Raw genomic sequence first — 13,489 nt, 5'->3', positions numbered from 1 at the left:
CCTCAGTTCCTGGACAAGCCTCGGAGGACCAGACAGAACCCTCTGGCTATCAGAAAAGCTCGCACCCCCGCACCCTTGCGGCGTCTGCTTCAGACCCTCCACGCAGGCGCCAGCTGAAGCGCCTGCTGGGGATGGCGTACCACCGACCCTTGAGGCTTTTTAAAAAGTAAGAATTTCTACTTTATTATCTCTATGAAAAAAAAATGTAAAGAGGAGAGGTTAGATTTTATAGAAGCTCCAAAGTCTGCCATTTGCGAGGAGGATTCACTTCCCACCCACCCAGCCCACGGAAGCTCTTAGGAGCAGCCTGAACGGCCCCGACTCATCCTCACGCTCTCTGACTTCCCCGCTCGCCCCTGACCCCGACTTCACTCAGGGCGGTCGCGTAGATATGAACTCTACAGCAGCCACTCTGCTCAGCGGATTTGGGGATCTTACAATCTCGACCCCGAACTCCAGAAGGCCAGACGTTCTGTCTTGGGGCGTCCCTCCCGGCCTTTAGCCTCACCCAGTGCCCGGTCCTGACACACCCCAGCACTACCAGACAAGGAAGGGCAGACTGTCCACACCAGGCTCAGCCGCTTTCCTTCTTCTCACAGCTCTCCAAGAGCTCGGTCATGAAGGAGATGTAGACGATTGCCAGGCGGAGGGTCTCGATCCGGGACAGCCTTTTCTCGTAAGCAAAAGTGGGCACCTTCCTCCGCAGCTGGTCAAAGGCCTCGTTGAGGTTGAACATCCGCTTCCTTTCGCGGATGTTGGCGGCCTGGCGCTGGGCGTAGGTGATCACCCTTTTCCTCTTGGGGCGGCCTAATAGGGAGACACCTCTTCCGCGCTCCTCTTCCTCCTCCTCTTCTCCGTCCCCCTTGTCCACTTCGCACTCCTCTTCTTCTGGGTCCCCCTCTTCAAACCGCGCCATCCTCCTGGGTCTTCCCTCTCGGAGCGCAAGGGCTGGGTCCCCCAAGGAGACCCCGGGTGCGAAGTCGCAGAGGAGAGGGCGTCTCGGGGATGCCAGGGACAGGTCTGCGACGAAGTCCAGCACCGTAGCGTCCACGCAGCTCTCCGGATAGGCCGCCATCGCTTCGGCTTGGCCCTGCCTCTCATCGGTTTTCCGCAGGGAGGGGCGAGGCTGCTGGTGGGGATTCTTAACAGCCTTGAATCTGATGTGGCACCATCACCGAAGGGCCAGGGAACATTAAATATTTATAACCAAGCTGATAACAGGATTAGTCGTACCGATAAGGAATGCTCTGACAACGTCCCTTCTCTCGAAGCTTATGGAAGATGACAAGCTTGAGCACGCATGGAAGACTCAAAGGGACAGGCCTCCAGTTCTGAGATCCTTTTCTCTGCGCCACCCGGGACAGTTCCTTGTTGGCAACAACCCCCAGCTCTTACCTGCTGTGCTTTTTGTGTCTGTCTTCACCCCTGCAGCCAACTAATGTTCTCCAGGCTCCTTATCTCATGTAGTTCTTTAATTTCGTGTTGGATTTTCAAAGCGAGGATGTTTTCCACCGCGATGGCTTCTCCTTGACTTCAGGGTAGGAGTCTTGAATCTTGCCACCATCTGCCAATGGATGTGGAGCAAGTGCATGTGCTTTTAATGATGTCCTGAAGAGGGGCCCTGCCTGCCTGGGATCGAGGGGAGCTGTTTGTCTGGTATCCCAGTGCAGCGGCTTCTGAAAGGCAAGACCTTCCATTAGCTTAAGTAAGCATGGCAGGGGGGCCGAGAGTGCATTCCCCAGAGTCGCTGTTGGAACCGGCTTTCTTTTTCTTTCCAGGGCATCGCAAACAGCTCTCCTGCCACGTTACAAACCCTGACTTCTAAAGTCTGTTTGGATGCAATCAGCCTAACAATTGAGATACTTGACTTTCCTTTCCCTACCTTTACCTCCTACTCATATAAAATAGAGGATTTTATTCCAAGAGGAAAAGTTATGATGGCAATAAAATGAGAAATTTAAGCTCAGGATATTTTCTATGCTCGGGCTTTGCTGTATACTTTTCAGTGTGGGGGACAAAGCAAACTCTCCTCACAAACAAAACCACTTCAAGCTCTTTTCAGAAATGCGATTTGCCCTTGATAAGCCAAAGAGTCAATCAGCTCACCCTCTGCTGAGGAGTCTTCGGACTTTTAAATTGCGGATCGAGTATTTGTTCCCGAACAAAGAAAAAAACCTAACACTTCCATCTGGCGTATTTTCCTCATTGATTTGTATTGTCCTACAGTAAGATTTAAGTGCAGAAACAATGAGTTATTGAAGTATATTTAAGGGAGATTTTTGGCTATCGTTAGATCGTTGTTTTTGAGATAAGAAAGAGATTTTAACTTTGCTTAAGAAAAATAAGAGTTTACTCATTTTATATTATCTCTAGTATCCCTAATATTTTAACAAAAGGGTTCTTTTTCTTTGTTTGCCAATAACTATATTTACTTAATTATTCAGTACTGTGTAAAGATTTATTTAAAAGACCCATTGTGTCAAAGTGACAGATTAGAAGATAATTTTAAAGGTAGATTAGAAGAAATAGCCTAAAAAGATGAATGTAGAAACATCCCAGTTCAAAAGAGAACTGCCCAGGACATCAGTCCCTATTAAGGGGGTAAGTTGTGGCTATGATGTTTCACTCAGTACATTGGACAGCTCCCAGAAACCAGAAACCGCCTATTTCTAACAGGTAATCTCAGTTCATTTTCTTCTTCCTAGCCCCTCTCTGTGTAATCAAAACAATATAACCTTTAATTCTTCTTTTAACCCATTTATGTCTGGTGTCTCTCGATCTTTTAATAGATTTTATCTTCTTTTGCTTGTGTTTACTCTTCATTCTCCAGTTTGAATTGTGATAACTCAGGCAGAGAATAATTGAAATTTGTGATCCCGGAAGATGTTAAAGAGAATGAGATCTTTGGTTATTACTTAGTTGATTTTTGCTAAGCTTCTTTAAAAGGGAAGGCTGAAAAATAAAAACTAATAGGATGGTCAACAGTGGCTATGAAGCTAGTAAATGGGAGAACTGATTTTTGTTTCAAAAAAGTAGTAACATGCTTTCTAACCCTTGTTTAAATTAATATGTTATTAAATATTTGGACAAATTTATTGTTGATTTTTAAATTATGTTAAATGCTTCTCAGTGACTTATTTTTTATTCATTTACAACCTATTTGCAAGTGGATTAAACACCTCAGTCAAGTGAGAATCTAGTTTCACAATATAATACACTGGAAAACTTAATGAAGGAATACATGGTTGATATTTAAACTTAAAATTTCATAAAATGGGGGTCAGAAGCCTTCATGAGACTAAAGAGATAGTTTCATTGGACTGAACTCCTTTAAGATTTTAGCCGAGGGAATGCATCTTTCTTGCTTGCCTGCCTGCCTGCCTTCCTTCCTTCCTTCCTTCCTTCCTTCCTTCTTTCCTTCCTCTCTCCCTCCCTCCCCCCTCCCTCCTTTCTGTTTCTATCTTTCTTTCTTTCTTTTTCTTTCTTTCTCTCTCTCTCTTTCTTTCTTTTTCTTTCCTTCTCTCTTTCAACAGAGCCTCACTCAGTCATCGAGGCTGGAGTGCAGTGCTACAATCATAGCTTACTGTGCCTCGAACTCCTGGGCCCAAGCAACTCTCCCACCTCAGCCTCCTGAGTACCTAGGACTGCAGGCACTGGCCACCTCATCAGGCTAAAGGTTTTGTTTTTTAGACAGGAGGTCTAACTATTTTGCTCAGGCCTCAACCAATCCTCCCACCTTGACCTCCCAAAGTGCTGAGATTACTGGCCTGAGCCACTGCACCTGGCAGAGAATGGAGATTTCAATAATCATATCACAAAAGGAACTGTAGCAAAAGTAACGTAACCAGTGCCTAGAATTGGGTTGAAATACTTGCATTAAAGTATTAGGAATTTTTAATATGTCATACTAGGTACACTTACAGCAATTATTTTAAAATATTTTCTTTTTTATTTCATCATAAAAATCCCAGGATAAACACTTCTGTTTATACCACCTTAATTTCTGTTTATCTTACAAGGTTATAATCACACTAATATAATTAAAGCAAAAAATGTTAAAATCTAAGTTATGAGTGTTTTTCATTTATAATTGCAATTAGTTATACAAATTAACAATTATAGTTATTTCATTTATAATTATAATTAATTATAGGAATAACTGAAATTCTTTTTCTCTGCTTATTGTGAAATGGTCATTTTATTTTTAGAAGACTTTTGTGGGTATTTGGTTCCACAGTAAATATGTATGGCAAAAGCAGTAAATTTATAAGGTGCCAAGTGATGTTACAGTTCATCCTATTGGAAGGAATCATTATTTTCATTTCTAGATTTGAAAGTTAAGAGAGAGATGTTTTTTAAAAACTCAATTTAGGATTAAAAGAAGCTAAGTTCAACCTTGATTCCTCTGTGTTCTAGGCCTATAGTTTATAGTTATTCAGTGACCTATAGGGAGGTATTTATAAAAAGTTTGATAACTCCTTCACAAATTTTACTCAAAATATTTCAAGAAATGATTATGAAATGACAATCAGTTTTGCTTATTTGATTATCTAGTTTATTTCTATTGACCATTCCTATTAGACATAAAACATTTTGTTTATACTATTAAACTGTTCAGAATCAAAGCAAAAAGAAAAAAAAATGACCAAGAATGACTTAAGCAATAATTCTTGAATGAGCTGAAGCCTGGGTTTAATGGTGCTAAGGGGAGAAAGGTAGATAAATAAAGCATCCAGGGAGTAAAGCAAATATATAAATTCCCCCAATTAAAAAAACCTTACCTTTCCTTCCTCATGTCCCTTCTTCTATTATTCCAGAAACATTAACTTTTAGGGCAAATGATACAGGTATGACGAAGGTAGATGTCTGTGATGATTGTAGGAGAAAGGCATAAGAAGTACTCCTTCTGCTGACCTGGAGAAGGGACAAGTGTCTTCTTCCTATTCAATTTCAAATTATGTATGGCTATGACCATGGCTGGTTTTAGAGACAGAAGAACATACATCCATTTATTTTGTTTTTTTTTCATTTCATATTTTAGGTAAACTTTTTTGAAGCTCAGTGCATGTACTTCAAAATTCACAAATTATATACGTGCAGCTTCATGAATTTTCAAAGTGAATATATCCATGAAACCAGTGCCCAAATCAAGAAATGGAATGCCTTTTTGAAGTTTGAGGTAATGTAAAAACAGTTAAGTCTTAAGTTTATAGCTTGAGACTGTTTCACAAAGTGAGCATATGCATAATCTATAAAAATAAATTATATTCTGTATACTCTTGTGTCTTTCAGTCAATATTTTATTTATGTAATTTGTGCATATTCTCATTGTTGAATAGTATTTCACTGTGTAAATATACCACTATTTGTTCTTTCCTTTTCCCGTTGGTGGACATTTGGATGGTTTCCAATTTTTAGTTACTACAAATAGCAGTGTCATAGAGGTTATGGTACACATCTTTTTGTGAGTACATTTATCCTTTCCTGTTTGGGATACACCTGGAATTGGAATAGATTATGCACATGTTCAGTTTTAGTGGTTACTATAAAATTGTTATCCAAAATGGTTGTAATAATTTACACTGTCACAAATGATATATTGGAGTTCCAATTTCTTCACATCCTCACTGATACTTGCCATTTTCTATCTTTTTAATTTAAGCTGACTTAAAGATGTGTAAGGGTATCACATTTCAGTTTTAAATTACATTTCCCTGATGATAAGTAAAATTGAGCACCATTTCATGTTAGCCGATTAGTTACTGACTCTTTGATAAAGTACTGCTCCACTGTTTTTTGGATTTTTCTAATTTAAAAAATTGATTTGTATGAATATTCTGGGTATAAGTTCCATGTCAGATGTATGTAATGTAAATATCTTCTCCCAACTCTGTGGCTTTCCTTTTGACTCTCTTTATGGTATATTTAAAAATTTCAGGCCGGGCATGGTGGCTCATGCCTGTAAACTTAGCACTTTGGGAGGCTGAGGCAGGTGGATCACGAGGTCGGGAGATCGAGACCATCCTGGCTAACATGGTGAAACTCCGTCTCTACTAAAAATACAAAAAAATTAGCTGGGCATGGTAGCAGGTGCCTGTAGTCCCAGCTACTCGGGAGGCTGAGGCAGGAGAATGGCGTGAACCTGTGAGGCGGAGCTTGCAGTGAGCCGAGATCATGCCACTGCACTCCAGTCTAGGTGAGAGTGAGACTCCGTCTTAAAAAAAAAAAAAAAAAATTCATTTATATTTTTTCCAATTTTTATGGTGGCAAAATACATATAACATAAAATTTATCACTTTACCTATTTTTAAGTGTACAGTTCGGTGGTATTAAATACATTCATAATATTGTGCAACCATCACCATCATCCATCTCATACAAGTGGAATTATACAGTATTTGTCTTTTTGTGACTGGCTTATTTCACTTAGCATAATGTCCTAAAGAGCCATCTATATTTTAACACACATTAGAATTTCCTTTCTTTTTAGGGTTGAATGATATTCCACTGTATGTATATGCCACACTTTGTTTATCCATTCATCTGTTGATGGACACTTGGGTTGCTTCCAGATTTTAGTTATTGTGAATAATGCTGCTATAAACATGGATATCCACAAATCATTTTGAGACCCTGATTTCAATTTTTTTGGATGTGTCCCCAGAAGTGGAATTGCTAATAATTTGGTAACTCTGTTTTTAATTTCAAAAATAATTTTGTATTCTTTAACCAACCTCTTTCTATCCTCCCCTCCCACTACCCTTCCAAGACCCTGAAAACCCACAATTCCATTCTCTACTTCATGAGCTCAACATTTTTGGCACCCACATGTAAATAAGACCATGTGGTATTTTTCTGTGCCTGATTTATTTCATTTAACATAATGTCCTTCAGGCTCATTTGTGCTGCTGTCTAGTTTTAATTTTTTGAGGAACCACTAAACTGTTTTTCACAGTGGCTCTACCATTTTACACTCCCACCAACACTGTGCAAAGGCTCCAGTTGCTCCACATCCTCACCAACACTTGTTTTATGTTTGTTTGTTTGTTTAGATAGTAGCCACCTTTATGGGTGTGAGTTTGTATCCTATTATAGCTTTGATTTGCATTTCCCTAATGATTAGTGATGTTGAGGATCTTTTTATATGCCTGTTGGCTATTTGTATATCTTTTTTTTGAGAAATGTCTCTTCAGGTCTTTCACTCATTTTTGAATTGGGTTGTTTGTTTCTTTTTTTCCAAGACCTTTACTGGACAAAAAGTTTCTATGATTCATTCTATGTGTTATACATTTTGAAACCTGTATACATCTGAAAAGTATTCTGAGAAAAATAATAATTGTTTCTTTATGTATATGTAAGTGAAAATGTTCTCTATATATCCTGGATATCAATCTTTTATCAGATACATGATTTGCAAATACTTTTCTCGTTCTATAAGTTGTCTTTTTACTCTATTAATGGTGTCTTTTGATGCGCAAAAGTTTCACATTTTCATGAAGTCCAATTTGTCTATATTTTCTCTTTGCTTGGGGCTTTGGTATCATATCTAAGAAATCACTGCCAAATCCTATGTTGTAAATCTTTTTTTTTTTTTCTAAGAGGTTTTAGTTTTAGGTCTTATGTTTAGGTCCTTGATCCGTTTCAACTTAGTTTTTGTATATGGTGTTAGGTAAGGGTCCAACTTCATTCTTTTATATGAGGTTATTCAGTTTTCCTGATGCTCTTTGTTAAAAAAAAAACAACAACAACAACAACTATCTTTTCTCTATTGAATGATCTTGGTATCCTTGTCAAAAATCATTTGACCATATATGTGAGGGTTTATTTCTGGGCATTCTATTCTATTTCATTGGTTTATTTGCCTGTCTTTATGTAACAACCACATTGTTTTGTTTACTGTAGCTTTGTAGTAAATTTTGAAATCAGGAAGTATGAATCATTTAATATCTTTAGATGAAAAGAAGTTCTTATTTTTAGTGTAGTCAAAATTATGCTTTTTTACTCCTTAGTGTTGTTTATGTCATGTTTAAGAAATCTTAACATGTTTTAATATCATGAAGATATTATTTTATGCTTTCTTCTAAAAGCCTGTTTTTTCTTTTACATTTAGAACTGTAACCAACCTAGAAATGACTTTTGTATGGTATGAGTAATGAAGGTGGTAGTCAAAATTTATTTGGTTTTCAATTGACCCAGAAACATTTATTGAAAACACTATCATATTTTATTAAACTTATTCATTTTATGAAAAAATTTCTAAACTAAATGAGAACTTTTTCTGTTATTAGTAGTGCTAGGAAAAGAATTCAAATATAAAAGGAAATCAATTCCAGGATTTGTCTATATTTTGAACTATATTTATAGTTCAAAAATTCTTGCTTATAGTCCAACTAATTTGTTGCCATTTTGATTATAATCTAGGTTCAAATAAAAATAAGGACTCTAGAATGCTGTAGTTTAGGGATTGGCTAACATTTTCTTTAATGGATGAAAGAGTAAATAATTTAATTTGTAGAGGTCATGAGTCCTGTTGCAACTACTCAACTCCAGTTTTGTAGTACAAAAGGAGCCATAGACAATGTGCAAATGAATAGGCATTGCTGTGTTCTCTAAAACTTCACTTACAAAATTAGGCAGTGGGCTGGACTTGGCCCTTGGGCTATGGTTTTCTCCTGCCCCATTTATTGAGCCTATCTCCATATTCCCTGGTACCCTGGTACACCTAATATATATACTTGCCAAGATAAGGCCATCAAAAATATAAGTGAATATGAATTTGTTGAGTGTATTTTAGATTTATGCATATATATGTATCTCACATGGGTTGGGGGAGGTGAAAAGAGAATATAAAAATGCTCCTGAAACAACTGAATCTGTAGCTTCTGTCTTTGAAGTTACACTGAGGTGTTAGAGAGTAACAAGAAGCAGCTCTGCACAGGAGGTGTGCATACCGCCTTAAAGTTACCAGTGCAGAGACTGAATGCTTAGTTTTAATCACTGACAAGAAACACCAAATCTGATGATCTACTCTTTCAAATATTAGTATTAGCAGGCTGTAGGTAAATTACATTCAACCAGGAATAAGGAAGGAAGAGGTAAAGTTACTGGACAGAGCAGTCTTTTACTGTGTGAAGTGCTTCTCTTTGTTAAGATGAACTAATCTCATCGTCTAATGTTGCCAAATTAAATGATGTAGGCAACTGCTGATCCTGTCCACCTACATTACCTTCTTTGGGCCATAATCTGGCAGAGACTGCACATTGTTCCTCAACATCTACTTGCTCTTTCTGCCTTTTGGTAATAGAACCACCCACACATATTTTAGGTGGCATATTTTTACCCCACTAACTTGGTGCCAATGGGATATGAGTAGCATTGATATGTGCAACTTAAAGTTGGTCTTTTGGATAGCAAATGATGTGCCCTCTGCTTGGTTTTTTTGCCTTCGTCCCATTGCCTAAAATGTGGGAATGTTAGTAGTGAGCTAGAATTAGCTACGTAGCAAAGGATATCACTGTATGGCAAGATTTGGGAAGTTTTCTTCTGTAAAGGGCCAGATAGTACATATTTTAGGTTTTGCAGGCTGTATGGTCTCTGCCACAACTACTCAAGTCTGCCATTGTATTGTGAAAACACCATAGACAATACATAACTGAATGGGTGTAGCTATTAAGAACTTTCTTTACAAAAGTGGAAGGAAGGCAGAATGTGGTTCTCAGGTAATAGGTTGCTTACACCTGCCTTAGGGAATGGCAGAGCAACAGAAAACTGGGACTTAATATGACCTGTAGAGTAGAGCTGTAGCTCTCAAATAGAGAGTAAAGGTGGGAGTATACTTCTAGTGCATCTCATATCTCTTTATTAAAGTGGTATGCTTTCTGCTGGCACCTAAAAATCCAGAAGATGATTTGAAGATTAAGCAGATAGATATGCTTCTTTACATCTATTTTTAAAGTATAATTTATAAAAACTGCTTAAAATCTGTCATTACTTTTTTCATCTCAGGTTTTTTCTCTTCCTATGAAATAATTCCATTTCAGTTAGCCTTTGGGGTAAATCTATCTTTCAAATTTTCAATTATATTAGTTCTTACATTAGTTGTTGTTTGAACCCTCTCCAAATTCTTTATTCCTTTTTGTAAATGTGGAAAATTAGAGAGATATAAAGGAAAAAAAATCCCTCGGGATGCTATAAACTACTATGCTCAAATAATATTTTTCTCATTTCTTATACTACATCTTGGTATATTATTTTTAAAAGTGACTTTTCTTTGTAATAAATGTTATAAGTTTTACATTAATCCTTAAATCTATAAGTTATTTGTATATTTGGAGACTAAATGCTATATGTGTGATTTTAATTTAATATTTTTTCAAACGTTTTTGCTATTATACTATTCATTTATGATGCGAAGAAAGTATTAGTATAAGTTGAAACACATGAAACCGACAAAAATCAATCCATTTTTAACCTAAAAAATGGGCAGTTTCATTTGATTGAGCCTAGTTTATCAAGAGGTACTACCACTTAACGAGAAAGTAAAATTTTAAAATATAATTCACATTATACATTCATATAGTACTTGCATTAACATATAACAGATTAGAATAATGTTATCCTATTGCACAGTAAGTTTATTGCAAAGTAAATCTGACAATATATTATACAATTTTTTTTCAAAACAATTTTATTGAATGCTTATGAAATGCTTGATCTGAGCCTTGATCCAGGAATTGATCTAAGTGTTGGGTATAAATCAGTGAACAAGATAGGTATCTGAATAAAAAAAATCATTATTGTGTTGAAGGTGATGAGTGCTATGGGAGAAATTGTTCAGTATACAGGTGATCAGGAGTGCTGGAATTTGGGGACAAGTTGCTACTTTAAATAGGGTTATTAAGAAGAAGTATGATATTCGAATAAATACCCAAAGGCAATAGGGAGTTAGTTAAGTGCATATCAGGTGAGAAGTTTCCAGGCAGAAAGAACTGACATTTCAAAGAAGATAAGGTAGAAGGATGCTGGGGATATTGGAGAAACATCACAAAGGCCACTATGACAGAAAGAAGTGAAGGGAAAGAAGGATGCTAGGTGATGAGATCAGTTTGGTAACAGGAGTCAGGGTTATACAATGAAGACCTTTTTAGCCATTTAAGGGTCTTGGCTTTTACTTTGAGTAAGATGTAATCCATTGGAAACTTTTGACGATTTACTTGCAGTTTGAAAGGATTTCCTCTGGCTAATGTGTTGAGAATACAATCTATGGGAGACAAGGAGGCAGAGGGAAACCTGATGAGGGGCTATGCTATTGGTAGTGGGTGTGGTGATATCAAGGGATTGTTTTCTGGATGTAATTTGAAGAAAATTCAACAAGATGTGTTGATGGATTGTATGTAGAGTGTGAAGAAAAGACAAGAGTCAAGAATGATCTCAACGTTTTGGCCTGTGTACCTGGAAAGAAAGAGTTGTGATCAACTAACGTAAGAAAAACTCCAGGAAGAGGAGATCTGGGGCATGGCAAAGATCAGGAGATCCATTTCAATCACCTTAAGTTTAATATATTTATTTGACAGACAAGTGGAAACTCTGAGTAAGTTTCTGTCTCTCTCAGGGTAAAAGTAATCTTCATGCCTTACAGGGTGCTACATGTTGCACTATTTTTACACCCTAATACCTATGTGAACACATCTCATATTTTCCCTTCTCCCTCACTCATTTTTAGTTATGTTGGTTTCTTTTCTCTTTCTCTCTCTCTTCCTCTTTCTCTCTTTCTCTCTAGACAGGGTCTCACCCTGTCACCCAGGCTGGAGTGGCATGAACACCACTCACTACAGCCTCAACCTTCTGTGTTCAAGCAGTCCTCTTACTCAGCCTCCTCAGTAGCTGGGACCACAGGTACGAACCACCACGTCCAGCTAATTTTTTATTTTTTATAGAGACGAGGTCTCGCCATGTTTCCTAGGCTGGTCTCAACCTCTTGGACTGAAGCAATGCTTGCAACTCTTGGACTCAAGCAATTCTCCTGCCTTAGGCTCCCAAAGTATTGGTATTACGGGTGTGAGCCACTGTGCCCAGCCAATTGTTCTCAAATATTATCTGACTCAATGCCTTTGCATTTCTGCTTCCTCTGACTGTAATACTCTTTCTCAGATATTCACATATCTCACTCTGTCATTTCCATCACTCTGATAAACAGGTCCCTTGATAATCCCAGTTTATCAGAGAAGCACTCTATATTATATTGGGTGATCCCTTACCACCCTATATAAACTAGTACTCTCCTCCTCTGTCTTGCCCTCCCTAACACTCTTACCTTGCTTTTTTCTCCATAGCACACAAACCACCTGGCACAATATATATTTTCGTATTTACTTGGTTAGTTTTGATTTTCTTCACTAGAATATGAGTTCCAAATGGTAGCCATGGAGCTGCGCTGCTCAGATATTTCTTTCAGCTTCAAGGATTGCAATTAGCTAACATGTTTCTATTGCAGTGCCTTAGAGAGCCAATACAGTACTCAAGCCTAGACCATGTTCTTTTTGGACAGCCCCAACAGAAAAGGAATATTAGGGCTTGGTCATTTCTGCCCAATGTGGGACTTGTCCAAAGATATTATTTGCTCCAGATCTCCCCATTGTCTTTGCTGAGACTTTTTTCAGCTCTGCAACACAGTCTGACGTTCTTCTTGCCTAGTCCTGATTCCTTTCCTTTTTCCTTTCATAAATATCAGATTCGTATTCTGGCCTCAAGCTTCACCCACATCAATTCCATTTCTTTCCCCTTTATATTTCACAAGATTTACCATCCCACCTCCCACCCTTCCCAAATCTCTTGTATTCCTGACTTGGTCTTAAGTCTTAGTATCTTATTCATGAAGACTCTGAATAGAGACAGTTGTTACTGGGAGCATTCTAAGTAAGTAGTAATTTGGGGTTTAGGGATTGGGTTACCCGCCCTCCACCCCGCCCATGGCTGACACTGAGAATCCTGGATGGTGGGTAGAATGCAGATAGTCCCTGGCACAAAGAAGTGGTACATTTGCTAAAAATTTCACTGGGGTAACTGGAAAGGATGTTTGAGTGGAGGGAATTATACTAGGTGATGTAATAAAAGTGTGGAGGACACAAAGGATAATGATATTGACTGACTGTTAATAAACCGCAATGATGTCCTAATGAAAAATACTGAAAAGTTGCAATCAGTTAACGAATAATTTCTAAAAAGTGTGAAGGCCAAAGTTCTTATCTCCTGCAATGAGAGAAGAGAAAAGCCTGAAAACCAAATTTAGGACTTAATAGTTAGAGTTGTTGAGTTTCAAAAATGATTAAATGATCCACCAAGACAGCAAAGGTCCTGTTGAATCATAAGTTATGGGTGCCAGCTGGACATTTTGCAGTGTTGTTTCCAGGGATGAGCAGGCAGGAAGAGGAGCCGTCATCCTCTGATAAGCAGGAGGAGGTAGCAGGAAAATGTAGCGAACTCCGATGAT

At 38.0% G+C, this 13,489-nt stretch overlaps 1 protein-coding gene across 1 annotated transcript; it reads right to left on the bottom strand.

The window, feature by feature from the left end:
• Positions 1–322: 322 nt before the first annotated feature.
• On the bottom strand, positions 323–1,813 carry FERD3L (Fer3 like bHLH transcription factor). The gene has a single exon (XM_002818177.4). The coding sequence runs from the start codon at positions 1,073–1,075 to the stop codon at positions 575–577; it is 501 nt and encodes a 166-aa protein (XP_002818223.1). The 5' UTR covers positions 1,076–1,813; the 3' UTR covers positions 323–574.
• Between the last annotated feature and the right edge of the window lie 11,676 nt (positions 1,814–13,489).

This window comes from Pongo abelii, chromosome 6 (genome assembly GCF_028885655.2).
Source record: "Pongo abelii isolate AG06213 chromosome 6, NHGRI_mPonAbe1-v2.0_pri, whole genome shotgun sequence".
Taxonomy (NCBI): domain Eukaryota; kingdom Metazoa; phylum Chordata; class Mammalia; order Primates; family Hominidae; genus Pongo; species Pongo abelii.
Note: the sequence above shows the minus strand (reverse complement) of the source record. Positions and strands in the feature narration are given on the sequence as shown.

Bases quoted from the DNA above. Each gene is read 5' to 3' on its own strand.
- FERD3L (XM_002818177.4), bottom strand. From the start codon at position 1,075: ATGGCGGCCTATCCGGAGAGCTGCGTGGACGCTACGGTGCTGGACTTC.